Source organism: Lathamus discolor, chromosome 2 (genome assembly GCF_037157495.1).
Source record: "Lathamus discolor isolate bLatDis1 chromosome 2, bLatDis1.hap1, whole genome shotgun sequence".
Classification (NCBI taxonomy): Eukaryota; Metazoa; Chordata; class Aves; order Psittaciformes; family Psittacidae; genus Lathamus; species Lathamus discolor.
This window is the reverse complement of record NC_088885.1, coordinates 117,109,472-117,128,186: the sequence shown is the minus strand read 5'-3', so window position 1 is coordinate 117,128,186 and position 18,715 is coordinate 117,109,472. Positions and strand designations below refer to the sequence as shown.

At 39.9% G+C, this 18,715-nt stretch overlaps 1 protein-coding gene across 1 annotated transcript in view; it reads left to right on the top strand.

Annotated features, from left to right (window-relative positions):
- The window catches only part of PRKDC (protein kinase, DNA-activated, catalytic subunit), an 81,037-nt gene that overhangs the window by 51,819 nt on the left and 10,503 nt on the right, over window positions 1-18,715 (top strand). Inside the window, exons 61-74 of the mRNA XM_065668228.1 lie at window positions 2,714-2,845; window positions 3,378-3,557; window positions 6,778-6,986; window positions 7,424-7,562; window positions 8,120-8,308; window positions 8,817-9,041; window positions 9,541-9,649; window positions 10,915-11,026; window positions 12,545-12,734; window positions 13,869-14,043; window positions 14,131-14,321; window positions 15,992-16,172; window positions 16,681-16,841; window positions 18,372-18,583. Coding sequence (XP_065524300.1) covers window positions 2,714-2,845; window positions 3,378-3,557; window positions 6,778-6,986; window positions 7,424-7,562; window positions 8,120-8,308; window positions 8,817-9,041; window positions 9,541-9,649; window positions 10,915-11,026; window positions 12,545-12,734; window positions 13,869-14,043; window positions 14,131-14,321; window positions 15,992-16,172; window positions 16,681-16,841; window positions 18,372-18,583 — 2,405 coding nt within the window. The remainder of the gene's footprint in view (window positions 1-2,713; window positions 2,846-3,377; window positions 3,558-6,777; window positions 6,987-7,423; window positions 7,563-8,119; window positions 8,309-8,816; window positions 9,042-9,540; window positions 9,650-10,914; window positions 11,027-12,544; window positions 12,735-13,868; window positions 14,044-14,130; window positions 14,322-15,991; window positions 16,173-16,680; window positions 16,842-18,371; window positions 18,584-18,715) is intronic.

Genomic DNA, 18,715 nt, shown 5'->3' with positions numbered 1-18,715 from the left:
CTTCCCTGTTGGTGAGCACAAGGTCAAGTGTGGCACCTCTCCTTGTCGGCTCCTCTATTACTTACAGAAGGAAGTTGTCTTCCACACAATTGAGGAACCTCCTGGATTGCTTGTGCCGGGCCATACCGTCCTTCCAACAGATACCAGGGTGGTTGAAGTCACCCATGAGGACAAGGGCCTGCAAGCGTGAGGCTGTTCCTATCTGTCTATAGAGTGCTTCATCCACAGAGTACTCTTGATCAGGTGGTCTGTAACAGGTCCCTACAGTAATGTCCCCCATAGCTGATCTCCCTTTAACCCTGACCCACAAACTGTTGACTGCTCACCTGTCCCCAGACAGAGTTCCATACTCTCCAGCCTATCACTGACATAAATAGCAACTCCCCCTCTCTGTCTGCTGGGCCTGTCTTTCCTAAAGAGCCTGTAACCTTCCATTCCAACACTCCAGTCATAGGAGCTATCCCACCATGTTTCTGTGATACCTATTTTATCATATCCCCATAGATGTGCCCACATCTCTTAATTCCTCTTGTTTGTTCCCCATACTATGGGCATTTTTATAGAGGCATATGAGCAGAGCTCCAAATGAAGCCAGCTCATTGGCTAGAGCAGCTGGAATATATCTACATTGTTACGAGCATTTATTATAGGTGCTGGCAACTGACTGGGTGTGTTGGGATGGAACGATGCCTCCCTCCCCCAACATATCTAGTTTAAAGCCTCCTTGACCAGCCTGGCAAGCCTCCTGCCAAAACCATTCTTGTCAAACCAGCTCCACCAGCTTCCAGTAAACCTGGCCTCCGAAATCGTGTCGCATGTTCTAAATACCCAAACCCCTGACTATGGCACCACTGTTCTAACCATTTATTAACCTGGCCAATCCTCCTAGCCTTTTTAAGGTTCTCCCCTTTATTCTGGAGAATTGATGAAAAGACAGACCGAGCTCCAGAGCCCCTAATCACCTCTCCCAGGGCTCTGTAGTCCTTCCTAATGTTCTCCGGGCTACTGCTATCTATATCACTAGCACCCACATGGGTCAATAGAAGTGGGTAATAGTCCGTGGGACTTACTAGACCAGGCAGCCTCTCTGCAACATCCCTGATCCGAGCCCCAGGTAGGCAACTCACCTCCCTTGAGACTGGGTCAGGCCAACAGATGGGTGCCTCTGTCCCTTTCAAAGTAGAGTCCCGTACTACTACGCCCCGCCGCTTTTTCCTGGCAGCACCAGTAGTGATCTTCTTTACCAGGGCATCAGCTGGCTGTTCATGTTGTGAATGTGTTTCCTTGTTAGTCCCCTGCAGAACTGTGAAGTGGTTCTGGGTGGGGACAACAGATTTAGGAGGAAGCCCCTTGCTTTTAATTGTCCTCTTCCTCCTTTTTGTGTTGTTTTTTTGTTACTAGTTCCCATCTTCCTGGGTTACTGGCCTTCTTTCCTGCGTGAGCTATGATAGATGCTTGAGGCCCCTGCGCAGTTTGGGCCTGGAGCAAGCAGTCCAGCTTCCTCTCAGCTTCCCTGACATCTTTTAGCCTATTGACACTATTTCCTCCCACCCAGCAAGCAAGAACCTGTAAATACATTCTGCATGACAGTCCAAGATACAACCAAGAAACTCCCCTGCAATATTCCACAATAAAGGACCATAGGAGACTGAATTCTCTCAGGACTTTTAAAGAGATTTGTTGAAAATAAACACACACAGAACTCAGTGGCTTGCGTTAATACTGTACCTGGTGGGGCAAAACAAGAAAAAGTAGGTCCTAAGCTAGAAAGTATTTGGAAACAGCTTTTATAAAGTCTTAATTTCTCCCAGCATTTGTCTCTTGCAAGCTTTTTTAAAATTATTCTTTTGAAGTTATGTAGAAGAAAAATGGGCTCAAACAGCAAAATCGCCAAGGGTTTACAGAAGAAGAAGAAATCTTCAAGCTTTCTCCTGTTTCCCTCTTCTACCAATCTATATATATATATATATACACCCACTGTCTGCTGGATTACCTGCTACTAAGAGTAGTTAAAAATAAAATCCCAGCATCTAAACTTGGCTGTTTATTTCCTTATAGCATGTAAGTGCTATGAGAAGAAAGAAAGGCAGAGACAGGTTTTATCTATATCTGGTAGTAGCTCTTGTTTCATTTCAATGTATTTCTGCAAGCCTCAGAAGAAGGCAGGGCAACTATTTAACAACTGCAATTTACAACAGTTTTACTATGGTTTGGTTCAAGTTCAAGGCATCAGTTCTACCAGGTTCATCCTTCCTCCTTCTCCTCCCCATCCCACTGTGTGAAATAAAACACACTAGCTTTAGGGACCTCATTTTGCTTTGCACCTGGGCCAGGCTGAGAACCATCATATGATGGACTGCTGTGGTTCATCTGGCAGGCAGTAACTTATTAAAGCAGAGTAGCTTACTAGCTGTCAGTCATAATCATTCTCTTTAAAAGTGACTTAAATACTGCCTGTATGGAAGCAGGATCTACAAGGTGTTAATATTAAATGGCTGAAGTAAGTCTATGAACAAGACTTTGGAGTTCTTAGTTGACTAAGTTAATCTGGGTTTAACCATATTATGGCTCTATAGAAAATCTATTTGTTTAATTAGCATGGCAAAATTATAAAACATTTCGGAAATACCTGTGCCTATTTTGTCCTATCTAGATACAGGTCTCCCTAAGTAAGACAATTGTTATTTTTATTAACATGAGCAATGCGTTTCAGGAGATGAAATCTGAGCTGAAGATGAAATACGATGCCCAGGTTACCTTGTACAGAAGTTACCGAGTAGGAGACCTTCCTGACATCCAGATTGAATACTGCAGTCTCATTGCCCCTCTGCAGGGCCTTGCCCAGGTCTGTCTGCTTTTCAGAGGTCACTGGTCAAGTTTTCTGTTCTTGTGAGGAAAATGACATTGAAAAAATGCCTTTAAATATCAGATGGAACCATCTGTCTGCACAGACAGTCTCATCTTTCTGTGTTAGCTGCCTCAGTGTAAAGCCCTGGTCCCCTCGCACATTGATGTTTTCTGTTTCTTTCCTGAAACCCTCTTCACTGGCAGTGGTGTCCCTAAGATGGTATCAGGTGTCTGATGCCTGTAGTGGAAACTGTGAATGTGTGAAAACTGTAAATTTCCTCTTCTTCACCAACACTCTGACCTGAAACCTACTTTGTCTTGGAGGTTATGTAGAATTAAGATGGTATTTGAATGGGTAGTACAGTAATTCCCAGCATAGGTGGGATGCATGCCAGACTAAGTATTCCACTCCCGAAGACTGTCCACATAGGGATTAGGTACAGCGTGGGTCATATCTCTTAGTTTTATTTATTAGTTTATTGTGTCACAGCAAAATTCAGCGGTCTTATTGCTTTCGTTGTAATTTTCAGAAAGATCCAACATTTGCCAAGCAGCTCTTCAGCAGTTTGTTTTGTGGAATTTTTCATGAGATAGAAAAATCTAAAACTCCTTCTGAGAAAAAAGCCATCATCCAGAAGCTGCTGAACAACTTCAATAATTTCCTGAGTATGAGCCTGTCTTACTTCCCACCATTCATTGCGTGCATCCAGGTAAATCCTGCTATATGGCATGAAAGTAACTGAGTATAATGTCTGTCTGAATGTGTGATAAACCCAGTGGTAGTGGAGGTTAAATACTGTTACTGGAATTTAGACAGAGATGGAAAGAGAATTGTTAATCAAATGGATATTTCAAGTGATTCTTTTTAAGGTGAACAAGGTAATGCATGCCTTTGAACCGATTTTTCAAGGCTCCTACAATTTCTGATTTGTAGAGTTTGAGTCACCTTTTAATGTTTTAATTGCATCAGCAACAAGAAGAGACTTGATTTGAAATGAAAGCCACAAGAACAATTGAAAGGGATATGTGGGTGTGGTGCTTATCTCCCTGTTTCTGGGAAGTGCTTACTGATGGAATACTTTGATGTCTTGAGGATATCAGTAGCTGTCAGACTGTTTGTTGTTAGCCTCTTACTTATTTTTGAAACTTAGGCCCCTGAAGTAGTTGTCTGGGGGTTTTCAGTAAGGAGGGAAGGATTCACCCCCACCAAAGGGCGAGTGGGTGCACCACAGCCGTTTCAGTGGAAAGAAAACACAAGCCTCTCTGCTATGGGAACATACTGTGCTATTGAAACAGATTGTGAACTTCATGTTTTACCCCAGTTTTCAGGGTGCTTGTCCAAGCACCTGTTACATACCCATTTTCATTATGTTTAATGTTTCGCATCAACCGTGTTGATCTTAGTGTTGTATCTGATTTGTAGCTCTCAAAATAATCTTTGAGTTGCAGGTGATGTCTTCTTTCTGTTATGGAAATCTAAATAGTCTGTGACAGTAGATGTCATTTGTAATACAGGAGGAGTGTCTGGTTTGGACCAGCTTTTTAAACAGTGACTTTGCTTCTTAGTACTTGTATTTACACATCTGAGAAAATATAATTTCTTGTTTACTTTTTTTCTGTGCAGCTGCATGAAAGGTCAAATGCAATGGGGATTTTTCTGGCCTATCTTGGTATTTTTTGAGCCAGCATCTCACAATAGCTATCTGTTAATATTCCCTCTAGACATTCCATTTGTTGGTTCTCTGTCTTGGTAATGTTATTTGTGTTGAATTGTGCTGTCTGTTAGAGCCTATTGATAACACTGTTGTGTTAGCTACTTTTATTTTTTTTCTAGATAAATGTAAAAATAATGACACAAAAAATAGGTAGATTACAATTAGTCAAACATGTCATTAGTCAAGAGTGATAAGAGCATCTCATTACCATCCCCATTCAGCAACAAAACATCAGCATCAAAAAGGCAAGCCTCAGCCTGTGTATTTGAGCATCCTGCATAACAGTGAGAGGAAGTCTTTTCCCCAACAGGGATTAGAGTTTGTGTTGATCAAAGGAGAGGGTGAGGCTTGGCACACAATGTCGAAGCTGTCATTCAGCTCACAGAGGCTGTCCTAATGTCTTGGCCGTTGAAAATGCAGCTTCTATTTCCTATATACCAACAGTATGAGAAATATGGGCTTGTTTCAGAAATACTTCCTACTTCTGGTTCCTTGGCAGGTTCAAGTCCCATCAGGAGAATAACTTGGTGATAAAAATAGCTGGTTTTGCCTGAAGGTGTAATCTTAACATTTAATATGGGGCTCTGGTATTGGCTTTCAGGGCAGATTGAAAACCGGCTGAAATACTGAGAAAGAAGATAACTCCATCACAAAAGTTTACATAGACTCTATAGAGATACCTGGCCTTATATATTGCCTTATAAATATTGTAGCTGTCAGGTCAGTTTGGATGCCATTCATCCTAATCTTTAAACACATGGTGCAAATAAAGTGCATACAGAGCAAGAAATAATCCCTCTACTTTCAAAAGATAAGTTAATGGTCACAAAAATGCACTAAATAGGTATCTCCTTTGATGTGGGGTGATGTCCGTAAATTGTGAGTTTATATTCATTCTGTGGACATTCCATTATGTTTGCACAATTCTCACATTTTTTCCTTGGTATCCCTGAGAAAGGGCTTGTGGTCTTACCTTAGCCAACCTGTTCTTACAGTTTTAGATTGTGCAGTTGGCACTGTGTCCCTGACGTAGCCCCTAAAAGTTTGCAGTCAAGAAATGTGTGCCTGTACATAGAAGTGTCTGGTGCGCACGTTCAGTTTCAACTGCTAGTTGAAATTGCCTGAATACCAGGTGAACCGTGTGCTTACCCCTTCATCGGGAGCCACCTGCTCTGTAGCTCAGGAAGCTACAAGAAGCTGTTCTTTTTTTTGTTGAGTACAAATTTATTGGTGTGAGAGTCTCAGCTATACAGATTGTGTAATGAGTTTGCTTATGCCAGATGCCTATTCTGCAGGTTTTGTGATGGTTGCCATGTATCAAAGAAGTGTAGCTTGGTTGTTCTCACAGTCTCTTGTTGCAGTTTCCAAATAGCAGGGTTTTTTCCCCACTTAGTATTTTTGAACATACCGTGTTGCAAGAATCAAACTTCAATTTTTATCCTAAAACTTGGTGATGTTTTTTATAATGAAAAAATTTTTACAATGTTAAATTTTTATAATGTAAAAAAATTTCTTTTTTTCCTCTCTGTTGGTTAAGCTATTATTGCAGCTTTCCTTTTGGTTCTTAAGTGGAAAAAAATAGGCTTTAATAAACTCATATTCTGCTTTCTTGATATATTTACATGTATTTGGGATAATTGAACTATTTAAAAGAACCTTCAGGTGAAGAAGAATATTTATCCCTGAAAATGAGGTTATTCTGTATTTAGACTAATGTTAAATATGGTAAAGATCTCCCAGGAATATTGCCATGCCTTTAAATCAGGCAGAACTAGATGAGCACAATACTAAATGAATCTAAAAGGAAGCAGTGGTATGCTAAAACTGGGAAAGTGTGTGGAAAGAAAACCTCCAGCTCAGAGCAGACATTGTGATTAGTCTTGCCTTTCAGCTTATGACAGAAACACACCACTCAGTATGTTAAGTGAAATTCACTCTACCCCACTGCTAATGTGTTTCTGTTGAGAGGGTTGTCCTGTGCCCTGGAGACAGATGAAGTAGAGAAGTTATTCTCTACTGTTCTCTGTCCAAGCAGCAACAGCACAGAAGTAAATTATTCCAGTTTTCCCAGAGTTGGGGACTTCTGGAGATTTAATGGCTTATTTCCAAAGTTTGCACTGTAAGAAAAAGGATACCAAATACATGATCTCTGAAAGGTAACTATCAGCATCAGACCAAGTAGATGCTTGTTGGTTTGTTTTGTTTTATTTTATAGGAAATAAGTTACCGGCACAGAGAGCTGTTAGAACTGGATGCAGCTAATGTGAGCACAAGCTGCCTTGCAAGTTTACAGCAGCCAGTGGGCATCCTTCTTCTGGAGCACGCCCTGATGGCTCTGTCCCCTGTGGAGGAGCCCCCACCCAAGCGGATGCGCGGGAGGACAGAGCTTCCCCCAGATGTGATCAGATGGATTGAACTTGCCAAGTAAATTCTTGTTTGAGACAATTTACTCCCATTTAGGTTTGCTTTGTGAAGACCTGTGCCTTTATGGCTTATGGGATTTCTTTTTTAGTCTTTCCCTCTTTGACAGTTAGATATGCTTTTAATTTGTCAGTTAATTACTATCTTTCAGTTAGAGCAGTTAGGCTTAACAGCTGTGCACCCTGATCATGCTATCACGCTGCTGAAAAACATGTTGTTCATAGCTTTGCAACTGCAGGAGTTTCCACAGTTCAGATATTTCCCTACACGATGAAGTTTCTCTATTTAAATATATATTTATGATCTTTAATATAAGAGGTATTTTTTTTAATTACAAGCCAGTAGTATTACTGCTTAATGAATTATTATTTCTTTAAATGGCTCATGTGTGCATTGATACACTTCTGTTCAACCAATATTTCCTTTTTCAATTTTGCTAGGCTTTACCGATCTCTTGGAGATTATGATGTCCTTCGTGGCATTTTCAGTAGTAAGACTGGGACTAAGGAAATCACACAGAAGGCGTTGTTGGCAGAAGCAAGGAGTGATTATGCTGAAGCAGCTAAATACTACGATGAGGTAAAAAGTCAGCAAGATTGTGTTGTTTCATATATCTCTCATGACTTAAAACTAATAAGTCAAAATTAAATGTTTTGGGAGCAGCATGTTGTTTAGAATGTCCTTGTGTTTTGTTTGATTGGTGGTTCAGTCTGCAAAGGCATGGGAACAGATAAGCAGTCACAACACGGCAGTAAGCATGATACTACTTACTGTTTGTTACAAAGCTTCATGTGTGCAATCACCTGGGCAGGCAAGTAAAACACTGTGTGCACACTGCCACCCCAAAAGAACAACTGCCAGTGTTCATGGCAAAGAAAATCTGAGATACAGTGGGTAAAAATGAAGAAGGATCTCTTTAACCTTCTTTTAAAGTCTTTGCTCTTTAAAAATGTAGGTTTAATAAAGATGGCTGTGCGAAATGAATTTCTGTGTGAATTCTGATAAGCTTGGATTTTCTGCATTTAATGTTGCTGTCACATTCTGGTAAATGGGTAGATGTTTTTAAGAGACTTAGAATTGAAACTAGTGTCAGATTGCAGCTGAGAACCTTCCTCCCCCTCAAATTCATTCCCTAGGCACTCTCTAAAGAAGACTGGCAAGATGGAGAGCCAACAGAAGCGGAGAAGGACTTCTGGGAACTTGCATCTCTGGAATGCTATGACCACCTCACAGACTGGAAGTCTCTGGAGTATTGTGCTACCGTTAATATCGATAGTGGAAAACCCCCAGACCTGAGCAAAACGTGGAATGATCCATTTTTTCAGGTTTTTAGAAATCACTTTGTTGATACTATACTATTTTTATCTCTGCAAGGATGTCTTACAGTAATGTAATTGTGGGTGGAAATCAGTTGGTATTTAGATTACTTTACTGTGGAAACTACCAGACTCTGATATATAAAAATAATTGGCGCAGTAACTTCTGCTGTTTTTACAATGTTTAGTTTTTACCTTGAGTCTATGGTTGATTGTATAGGACCAGCTTGTGCTCTTGCAGTGTTTCTGTTGATTTTATCACTTCTGTTTGTTTCATGTTTTAAGAGTTACCAAACCACTGGATTTGAAACTGGTAGAATTTTCTAACAACTTCTGGAGCCTATGGGACAAGGCTGCTGTGATTTGTTGATAAATTGAAATTTGTCTAAAGGAACACATTTAAGAAAACTATTCAAATACTTTAATACTTACCTGATCTGTCCTTGATAACATAAAAAAAAAATTGATCATCTAATACTCAGTTCCTATAAGTAAAGACAATGTTTTTACCTTCTAGGAGACCTATCTGCCCTATATAATACGCAGTAAGCTGAAGTTACTGCTCAGGGGGGAAAATGACCAGACTTTGTTAACTTTTATTGATGAGGCAATGAAGACAGAACAGAAGAAAGCCATTATAGAAATGAATTACAGCCAAGAGCTTAGTCTCCTTTACATCCTGCAAGATGATTTTGACAGAGCCAAATATTACATTAGCAATGGCATGCAGATCTTCATGCAGGTAACAGTCTCTGCTATCTTTGATATGATTTTTTGTATAAATTTCAGTTCACTGCTTGCAGTGATGAGGGGTGAGCCAGCCAGTGGAGTGTGTCATCCCATTCTAATTTGTTTTGTTTTGATGATTTCATCTATTAGACATTTTTCAGAGTAATTGTGCAGATTAATAGCAGTTTTATTTCATTCCTCTTTTCAGAAGCCTCCTGGCCCCAGAACAAACTTGAGAGTATTAAATTCAGAGGTTACAAGTTCCATCCATTACTAAATTTTTATTAGACTGTAGGACTACCCTAAAACCTAGGATAGGAATCGGAGGTAGAATATACCTCTGTGCTTGTCCAAAGCAGAGTTGCTCTCAGATTACAGGCTATTAAATTATTTGTGAAAGATTCGGTTGTAGGGCATAAAGCAGCATCGCATAAATATCATGTAGAGCACTGAATAGAGCTATGCTGTAAATTCTGTATGTGAAATCTTCCATTCTCTCCCTTTCTTTTCAGAGCTATTCCAGTATAGATACTTTGTTATACCAAAGTCGGATGACCAAACTGCAGTCTGTACAAGCTTTGACAGAAATACAGGATTTCATCAATTTTATGACCAGGAGAAGTAAAGATTTGTTTAATTTTTCCCCCTCTTAATTAACTTTCCTTTCACTGTGTGAAATAATCATGTTTCCTGAACTTTGAATGGCCATTGCCCCACTTGGATTACCAAACTTCTGTTTGAAGGACCATCAGTCTGGAATTACTTCTTATTGTCTTATTGACAGTAAGAACTACTGCAGTTCTGCAGGCTTAAAGATACTTCTGTGTCCTATTGCAAAGTTTTATTAGCCACGCTATTCGCTCACAGCCTAGAAAGCCGACCGTATCCTGGGCTGCATCAAAGGGAGTGTGACCAGCAGGTCAAAAGAGGTGATCCTGCCCCTCTACTCTGCTCTTGTGAGACCTCACCTGGAGTATTGTGTGCAGTTCTGGTGTCCTCAACATGAAAAGGACATGGAACTCCTGTATGAAGATAGGCTGAGGAAGTTGGGGCTGTTCAGCCTGAAGAAGAGAAGGCTGCGTGGGGACCTAATAGCAGCCTTCCAGTGTCTGAAGGGGGCCTGTAGGGATGCTGGGGAGGGACTCTTCGTGGGGAGGGACTGTAGTGATAGGACAAGGGGTAATGGGTTCAAACTTAAAGAGGGGAAGTTTAGATTGGATATAAGGAGGAAATTCTTTCCTGTTAGGGTGGTGAGACACTGGAATGGGTTGCCCAGGGAGGTTGTGAGTGCTCCATCCCTGGCAGTGTTCAAGGCCAGGTTGGATGAAGCCTTGTGTGGGATGGTTTAGTGTGAGGTGTCCCTGCCCATGGCAGGGGGGTTGGAACTAGATGATCTTGAGGTCCTTTCCAACCCTAACTATTCTGTGATTTTGTGATAAGAGTTAAGTATCTCGTTTATAAGTAATAGTTTTAAACTAAGATTTTTTTTGTTACTGTCGCTTTTGTAGCAAGTAATAGCAGAGATAAGAGAGGGGTGTGGCATATATTTTATAGCTCTTGAGGCAGGCATGATATACAAATTTATGAGCATAAACTGAATTACATATTAAATTCAGTTTATATTTCCACTGTATTCCAACATATTCCTGTATGGAAAGGTACCTACACAGTGGTGATTCCCAGTAGCAGTTGACACTGATGTCCTTATTGAATCTCCTGTGCTTCAGCCATAAACAAAAGGCATATGATTACCAAGTAGTGTATTAAATGCAAGTGGGTTGTTTTATTGCAGTTTTCTGATTTGAATGTTAGACTATGTTTGGTTTAGTCCTTCTTCATGCCGTTTGGATTTAGATGCATTTAAAGTATTCTTGATTGATTTCTAGGTAACTTAGCTTCACAGGCTTCCCTTAAGAGACTTCTCAGAATCTGGACAAGCAGATATCCAGATGCTAAAATGGATCCTATGAACATCTGGGATGATATCATTACAAATCGGTAAAATTCCATTCTTGGGTTTGCTTTAGTTCTGTCTGCCTGTTTTGTTCTGAAAGATGCTTTTTGTAATGCTGCTGCTGTTAATCTAATGTATGACTTCTTTTTAACCATTGTAGTAACTTTATCAGTGTATCTGGTTTTTGTATGACTAACTTGTGGTGAGAAGCAGAAAGAGGTTGGGAAGTGGCCAGAGAATAAATCATATTTTGATAGGAAAATATAACTGTTAGTTTAGGGGTTTTCTTGTTATCAGTGTAGCATCAGTGCACATGCAATGTGCAAATTAGCCCACTTCAGCAGCTCTTGAAAGCACCCACTTGTAATTGAGTACATTAGCCACAGTTAGCTCAATGAAACACCACCTAAAAAGGGCAGTGTGTTATGAATAAAGATACTAACCTATTTTGTAGGCTGTTCCAAAGCTAGGGAGTGTACAAAATAAGCCCAGCCGTGTCACTATCAGTGCTTCACGTGTTTATAGGAAAGTTAATGACCAGTGCTGTAATTAGAGATGTCTGCTGTGTGACTGTTGCTAGAAGGAGCAAAGTTTCTCCAGAGATTAGCTCCTAAGAAGCTGGAATGCTTTTTTGAATGTGAAGTTTTCTGTCCTCCCCATGGTATCTATCATCATCCAAATCCATTCCTAAAGTGCAAATTTAGATTCTTTCTCCTTTCCTGGGGGACAACTTCTTCAACAGCTTTGCTGATACCCAGCATGCTCTGTAATTTATTATCTCTTAGTATCAGGGAAGCATGACTACAGAAGAACTTACTGCAGTTAAATATTAGGCAAAATACATAGTATGACTTTCTCCTTTACAAAGTCTCAAAATATTTATGAGTTGAAGGGTTGTCAGTGTCTTAAACACTTACATGCTTTCAGAAAACCTTTATCTCATCTTAAATTGGTGCCAAATGATGTTCCAGACCCCACTCCAGACTACAGTGCTGTCCTCTGCATTGAATAACAGTCTACATAATGAAAATCCTATTAGATTAAATAGGACTAATTGTAGAATGAAAAGGATTTAGTATTGGTTCATGGCAGTTCCCTTTCAAAAGTTGAGTATAGTCGCTGGTCTTTTCTGCAACACAAATGTCAATGTTTACATGTGTTGGTGTGATACACATTTGAATTGCAGGTTGACATAAAATACAGCCTGCCACGCTATGCAATTGAGACTCGTGTTTGCAATTCTGTCAAGTTACGGCTTGGGGAACTGAGAGGTTGTAGCTATGATTTTAGAAGAACAACCTAAGAGAAAATTCCACTGTGTTATGGACATTTTCTAATACTTAATCATGCCAATTCAAGATCCTAGAATGCTCCCGGGGTCAACCTGGCTCTGTTACAACTTTCCAGACTCTGAGGACTATGTTTAGCCTTTGCCAAAGGTGATTGCTATAGCTTCCTGTTTTTTCTTAGCTTTGTTTATAGTCAGGTAGATCAATTCTTTTGAATGTTCATTCCCTTGGATGCATACCAGGGTGATTTGTACTCCTGTTGTCATTGTGCAGGTGCTTCTTTCTTGACAAACTGCAGGAGAAACTTCTCTGTGATCAGGCCAATGATAGTATGGAGGTGGATGAAGAATATGGTGCTGGGGAGCAAATGGAAGTGGATCAACAGGGTGAAGACATTTACTCAATGATTAAGAGCTGCAAATTTAATATGAAAATGAAGATGATAGAAAGTGCCAGGAAACAGGTGATTGTACTGTCTGGAAGCTTCCCGTTTTGGTTTTTTTTTTTTTTGAGAAAATATGTAGAAACTGTAGCTGGGAAAGCCTCTCTGGTGGTGTTGGGCACCTTTTTGCCAGGGCAGACCTTGTCTCTGTTTGACCCTGCTGCCCAGGACATTTTGAAAACTCAGGAAAGTCAGTTCCACAGTGAAAGAAAAGAAATGGGTAAATGTTAGTTACAAACTTGGCAATGATTCGTCATTACTGGAAATGTGCCTGATGACCCCTTTGATCCACAGATGGTTTCTGGCACTCTAAAGGCCAGATAAAGAAAGTATTTTAAATGGTTCAGTCTTAATGGAAGGGATGCTTGCAACCAAACATTATACTTGTCATTTACAAATAATTCTTTTCTGTACAAGAAAACAAATTCAGATTGAATCAAGAGAATTTAGTTAGCAATGATGAGGAATTTGATAGTATTTTTAATGTTTTTTTAACGCTGTTAGTTTAACACATACTTAAAGAACTCAAGCTGAGTGACTTAGGTTTGGATTTGGCTGTTAAAAATGACTGTTAAAATGACTGAAACGTACCCTTCTTTGATGGTGGACCTTCGGTGTTTCAAGCTTGAGACAAGATGAACAATATTGAAGTCAAGGTTTCCCTCATCTGAGATGCTGCAGAAATCTGCAGTCACTGACAAGAGTTTATTTTAAGCACTGTAATAACCAAATATAATGTTATTGCCATGTTGACTATACACTCTTAAAGGAGTAAATGAAAAATAAGATTTTCTTTAATGTTACTTACATGAAACTTTTCATCAAAACACAAAGTGATTTTGCTTAATGGCATTATAAACCAAGTTACATTCCCAGTGTGTGTTTGTACTGCAGAACAGTTAATGCCTGTTTAGTCATGCAGATAGAATTATTTTAATTTCCTCAGTTTGTCCCTCTGTTCTTCTCATTTTCTTCTCAAATTGCTCCATTAGCACCGATCTGATTTTGAATGAGACTCAGCAAGCACTGGACCTCTCTTCATCTTACACCTTTGCTTGTCTCACCCAAATCTTCTCATCCTTAATTTTGTTGCAGAAAGGTTTTATTTCCTCTTCAGGTACATTATGTGAAAATTTTGTCTTAATCTGAATACAGAACAGCTTCTCGGTTGCCAAGAAGCTTCTGAAAGACCTACGCAAAGAAGCCAAAACAAAGGAAGACTGGCTGGTGAGGTGGAATTATGCCTTTTGCCGCTTTACACATAGTTGCAGCCGGAACCAGGGTTGTCCTGAACGCATGCTGTCAGTGTTAAAAACCATCTCCCTGCTTGGTAACGACCTTCTCTTTGCTTCACATTGTTTATTATACAAAACTACTTTGTTGTCAAATTACCAGCTTTGTTTTTGAATTCCAACAGAAGATACCAAATCGGACTATCTTTGTAAGAACATAATGGCCTTCCGAAACCAGCATCTTCTTCTGGGTACTACATACCATGTCATGGCAAATGCTCTTAGTCAGGACCCAAGATGCCTGGAGCAAATTGAGAAAGAAAAGGCTGGCAAAATATCAGCCCTGTCAGGGGAAAGTCTTGAGAGCCCTGAAAAGGTAAATGAGAGGGGAAAAGCTTTTTAGGTATTTGAGTATTATAATCACTAGTAGGTACTGATAGATACGGATAGATACACACTGCTATTAGCAGTGATTTATCCAGGAACACCAGCTAGGGAAAGGGGAGGGGGTGTAAGCTGCAATTGCTGTTTTGTCTGGTTTTTGCTCTACTGAAGTTCTGCACCACTGTACCTTTTTTTAATTGGGAGACTTCTGTGTTTCTCTGTTCCTGCAGTATGTGTGGAGGGGAAAAACCTAGTCGTAGCACCTGCGTGCAGAGTGGCAAGACAAGGCTTGGCAAGATGATCCTCAAAAAATGCATTTATTTCAGTTGGGCATTTCTGAGCTTCTTCATGCTGTCAGACTCTTACTAAGATCTTTATAATACTGATAACGATATTGATACACTAATTTTACCTAAGCAATTCTAGTGATAGAGATTGGTTTTTAAAACAGAGCATATGCAGGTCATCTTTGCCTGTTTTGGGGAGGTGCACATTTGAAGAACACAGTGACAGTCCATGCTGTATCTGAAATCATATGTGTTGTGAGTTGTCCGCGCTGTGGCACTGACTTCTTGTCTCTCAAATTAGTTGAGTAAGAATTTGAAATACCACTGCTGTGTTATTTCTATTAATTGCTAAAGCCACAATGAAGACCCTTAGATACAAACCATATGAGTATAAAACAGGAAAAAATTGTTCTTAATTTGTGGTTTTGTGGTTGTTAAAGAAAAGCAGATGAAGAAGAGGTTCCTGCAAGAAAGATTTTAGGTTTTCAGGTGTAAAGAAACTCAAACAAAAGCTTAAGGTTCATTTATTAGCAAATTATTAGCAGCATTCTTCTTAAGGAAATCTAAAAGATGAGCATAAAAGCTCTTCTGGGTCAGATGGGGATACCAGATATTTCTGTAAGATTAAAGACCTTAGCCTTATTTTAGCTTAGTATTAAGCAGTACTCTGACCCTGGTAGTTTCCCTCCTCCTACCTGAAATTCAGACTATTTATTTACAGCATTTTGCAGTTGTTCTAACTTGTTCTGCAGCAATTTTGTATATTGTTTAATACCTACAATATCTACAATGTCTGAGGTTGGTAATCTTGTTGGGAGTATGAGAACGTATGTACTTGATTTATGAACATTCAGTTGTAAAGGATCTTGTCAAGTCCTTCGTTGCATCAGCTGCATTAGAAACATGTAATCAGTATGACAATGTTTGCAGTAGGGAAAAAGACATAATTTTAAATAGCTTGATGCATGCTTTCTTATTTTTTTAAACACAAATTCTAACTTAATGCAGATGTTGCAGATATAATGTCTTAAAAGGAAAAAAAAAAAAGCATTTTTTTATTAAGTTTTCTGTTAACTGTTTGCAAAACCTCTAGTAATTTTTTTTTTGCAGTTATAAAAATTTCACGTAGCATGTCCAAACTCTGATGTAAGTTAAAAGTGTGTTTTATGTTTTCCCATAGGAAAGTCTGGAAATCACTGCTTGATGTAATGTCCCCCCCCTTTTTTTTTTCCTTTGTATCAGCTGCTCAAAACATTGAGTACAGTTAAAGCTTTACCCACTCAAGATTTGCAAGCAAGCTCTGGTTTCAGAAAGAATTGTTGAATGCTACTTGCTAACATGTCTCTTTTCTTTCCCTCTTCTGGTTGAATTTCAGGTATTGGCAGGCCTGAACAGAAAGGCTTTTCAGTGTTTCAGCAGTGCTGCAAGGAAGTCTGAAGAGGAGGTGCAGTCCCACTCTATGGAACGTGTAGATGTGACAGGAGTTATTGATGCTTATATGACCTTGGTTGGTTTCTGTGACCAGCATCTACGTAAGGAAGAAGAAAACTCACTTGGTGAGTCAGGATTTCTCCTAAGCATGTGAGGTGGATTTATCTGTGATACGTGACTTTTTCTGATAACCAGATGTCCCTGAGCCACATGTCTTGAATTTAAATGGAACAGTTTGTCCTCCAGTTCATCAGTATTTATATTCCCTTTCCCCCCCCAGCACTATTAGTGATAGCTTTGGTACTAGTGAATCACTTGTGGTCTCCCTCTCACTTGTAAGAAATATATCATATCCAGCAGATGCTTCCCTTACTCCTTCCCAGACCACAGCAGTGCTGTATTTAAAGCCAGCAAGATACCAGGAGTGATGCAGCTTCCTGATAAAGATAATCCTTACAGTTCCTAAGTACATGTGTTGCAGATGCCTGCAGTTTAAACAGATGGGAAGGAGAACAAAGTAAAAATACAAAATACACTGAAAATTCTGAATTGTAAAGATGAATGTTCAGATGATCAGAGACATGGAACAAGTGATGGTGTTTCTGATAATTCTTGTTTAATGTCTCTTGGCAGAAATTAATACTGCAGATCTACAGCTATTCCCAGCTATTGTGGTGGACAAAATGATTAAAGCTTTAAAACTGAACTCCAGAGAAGCCAGGCTGAGATTTCCTAGACTGCTGCAAATAGTTGAAAGATATCCAGCAGAGACATTGGGTCTAGTGACACGAGAGGTTAGTTGATTCCATTTTTCTGGCAGCAAATATTGCTATAAATCAGATTTAAAAGGTGGAGGTGGAGGTTGGATGGATAGAGAGGTTAGACTGGTAAGTTTTGCTTCAGGTAAATCAGATAAATTTTATCCCATCCTTGTTCCTTGTCTTTTCTCTAACTTGCTGAGCCTAATTCATACGGACAGGAACTTTTTTCTTACAAGTTTAACTTTTTATCATTATTCCGATTCCAAACGTTAGTTTGAGAACTGCTGGAGAAGAAAGTGTGTTGTGGGTTTGTTGGGTTTTTTTCCTTCAGAACAACTTAAGTGAGCTGATAAAGGTGGTTAGTGTTAGGGTGTGGAATGTTAATCTAATTTCCGTAGGCTGTTTCCTGTATGCAGGAAGGCAGCAGCGTTTCCAGACTTATTTTCCACATCTCCACTTCTCACTTCAGAAGTCACTACAGCTTCTTCCTCCTTTGTATTTCCCACTTCTTCCCTTCTGCTACCCGTCCCTGCCTTGCCATTCGACTGCAGGATACTGTGAGCCATGCTTACCTTCCCTGCTGTCATAGGACAGATAAGCTGAGATGTCTGTGACTCATGCCTGTATCTGCCTTAGCCTGCCTGCCTTTTCAAGCCCATGTCATTATGCTGGTGTTCACAGAGTGCCAGGCACTGTCAGAGGAAGAACTCAAGACAGAAACATGGCTTAGTTATCCCCAGAAACGGAGGAAATAGCAAAAATGGCTGAGGGGTGCGCATGGTGTGGCCACAGTGAAACTCTGCTGGTTCAAACAGAACCTGACAGCTGGTCCAGTTGACAGATCTCACCCCGAAAAGGAGTTCAGCAGGCAGTTCTTAGTCCTCTCCTCCGTCTTTCTGTGAGATAAATACTGACTAGAAAGGCAGGAAGGGGTAAGACAGGAGGAAAGGATTTGTGAGTCTGGCCTCTGGCTATCACAAGAAAATATATTGTAATAGTCCTTTCAGAAGTGATTACAGTTTTTGAAGGGGAGCGAGCATGAAATATACTGGGAGGTGTGCTTTACTGAAGTTAGTATCTGTCAGCAAACCAAAACTTTTTTAAAGTTGAAGGAAGGACAAAACTGTGGTAGAACTTCCAGTGTTCCCCTGCCTGCCTTTTTTTACTCAAACCAAGACTTCAACCCAATGGTGTTTGAGCTATCCCATCAGATTTTTGAGTTGTTTGTATATGGTGATCAAAAATTGCTATATTACACCTAGACAGAAAAGCCACAAGTTTGAGTGTAAAGCCTCATCTTGAAGAGCAAGCTGCAAATCTTTATAATGGAAAACCTATTAAGCAGCAGCAGCAGTGGGTGGTGATAGTAGTAGTAGTAGTCGTAGTAATGATGAAACCTCTGCTTCACTGGGGGCTGGTTTGTGCAGCTTAGTTGACATTCTCTGTTTCCTTTTCATGTGTTTCTGTCTGACGGGCTGGGCCACAGAGCAGTTTTGTTTGCTTGCTACGTTTTGTATTTTCCAGGCGGATCACAGTTGAAAGCAGTGTCTGTTGTTTTTGCAGCTTTCTTCGGTTCCCTGTTGGCAGTTTATTGGTTGGATTAGCCAGATGATGGCACTACTTGACAAGGATGAAGCAGTAGCCGTGCAACATACTGTTGAAGAGATTGCAGATACCTATCCCCAGGCAATCATCTACCCTTTCATGATCAGCAGTGAAAGTTACTGTTTCAAAGATACTGCAACTGGTTGTAAGAACAAGGAATTTGTAGAAAGGTGAATTTCCAATCAGAGGAGCTCTTTTGTATGTTTTTCATTCAGGAGTAAAGAGATTGATTTATTTTTCCTAAACAGACTTTTCTCTAGGGTGGGCATGAGGAACATTAGAGGGTAGTCCCATGCACATTA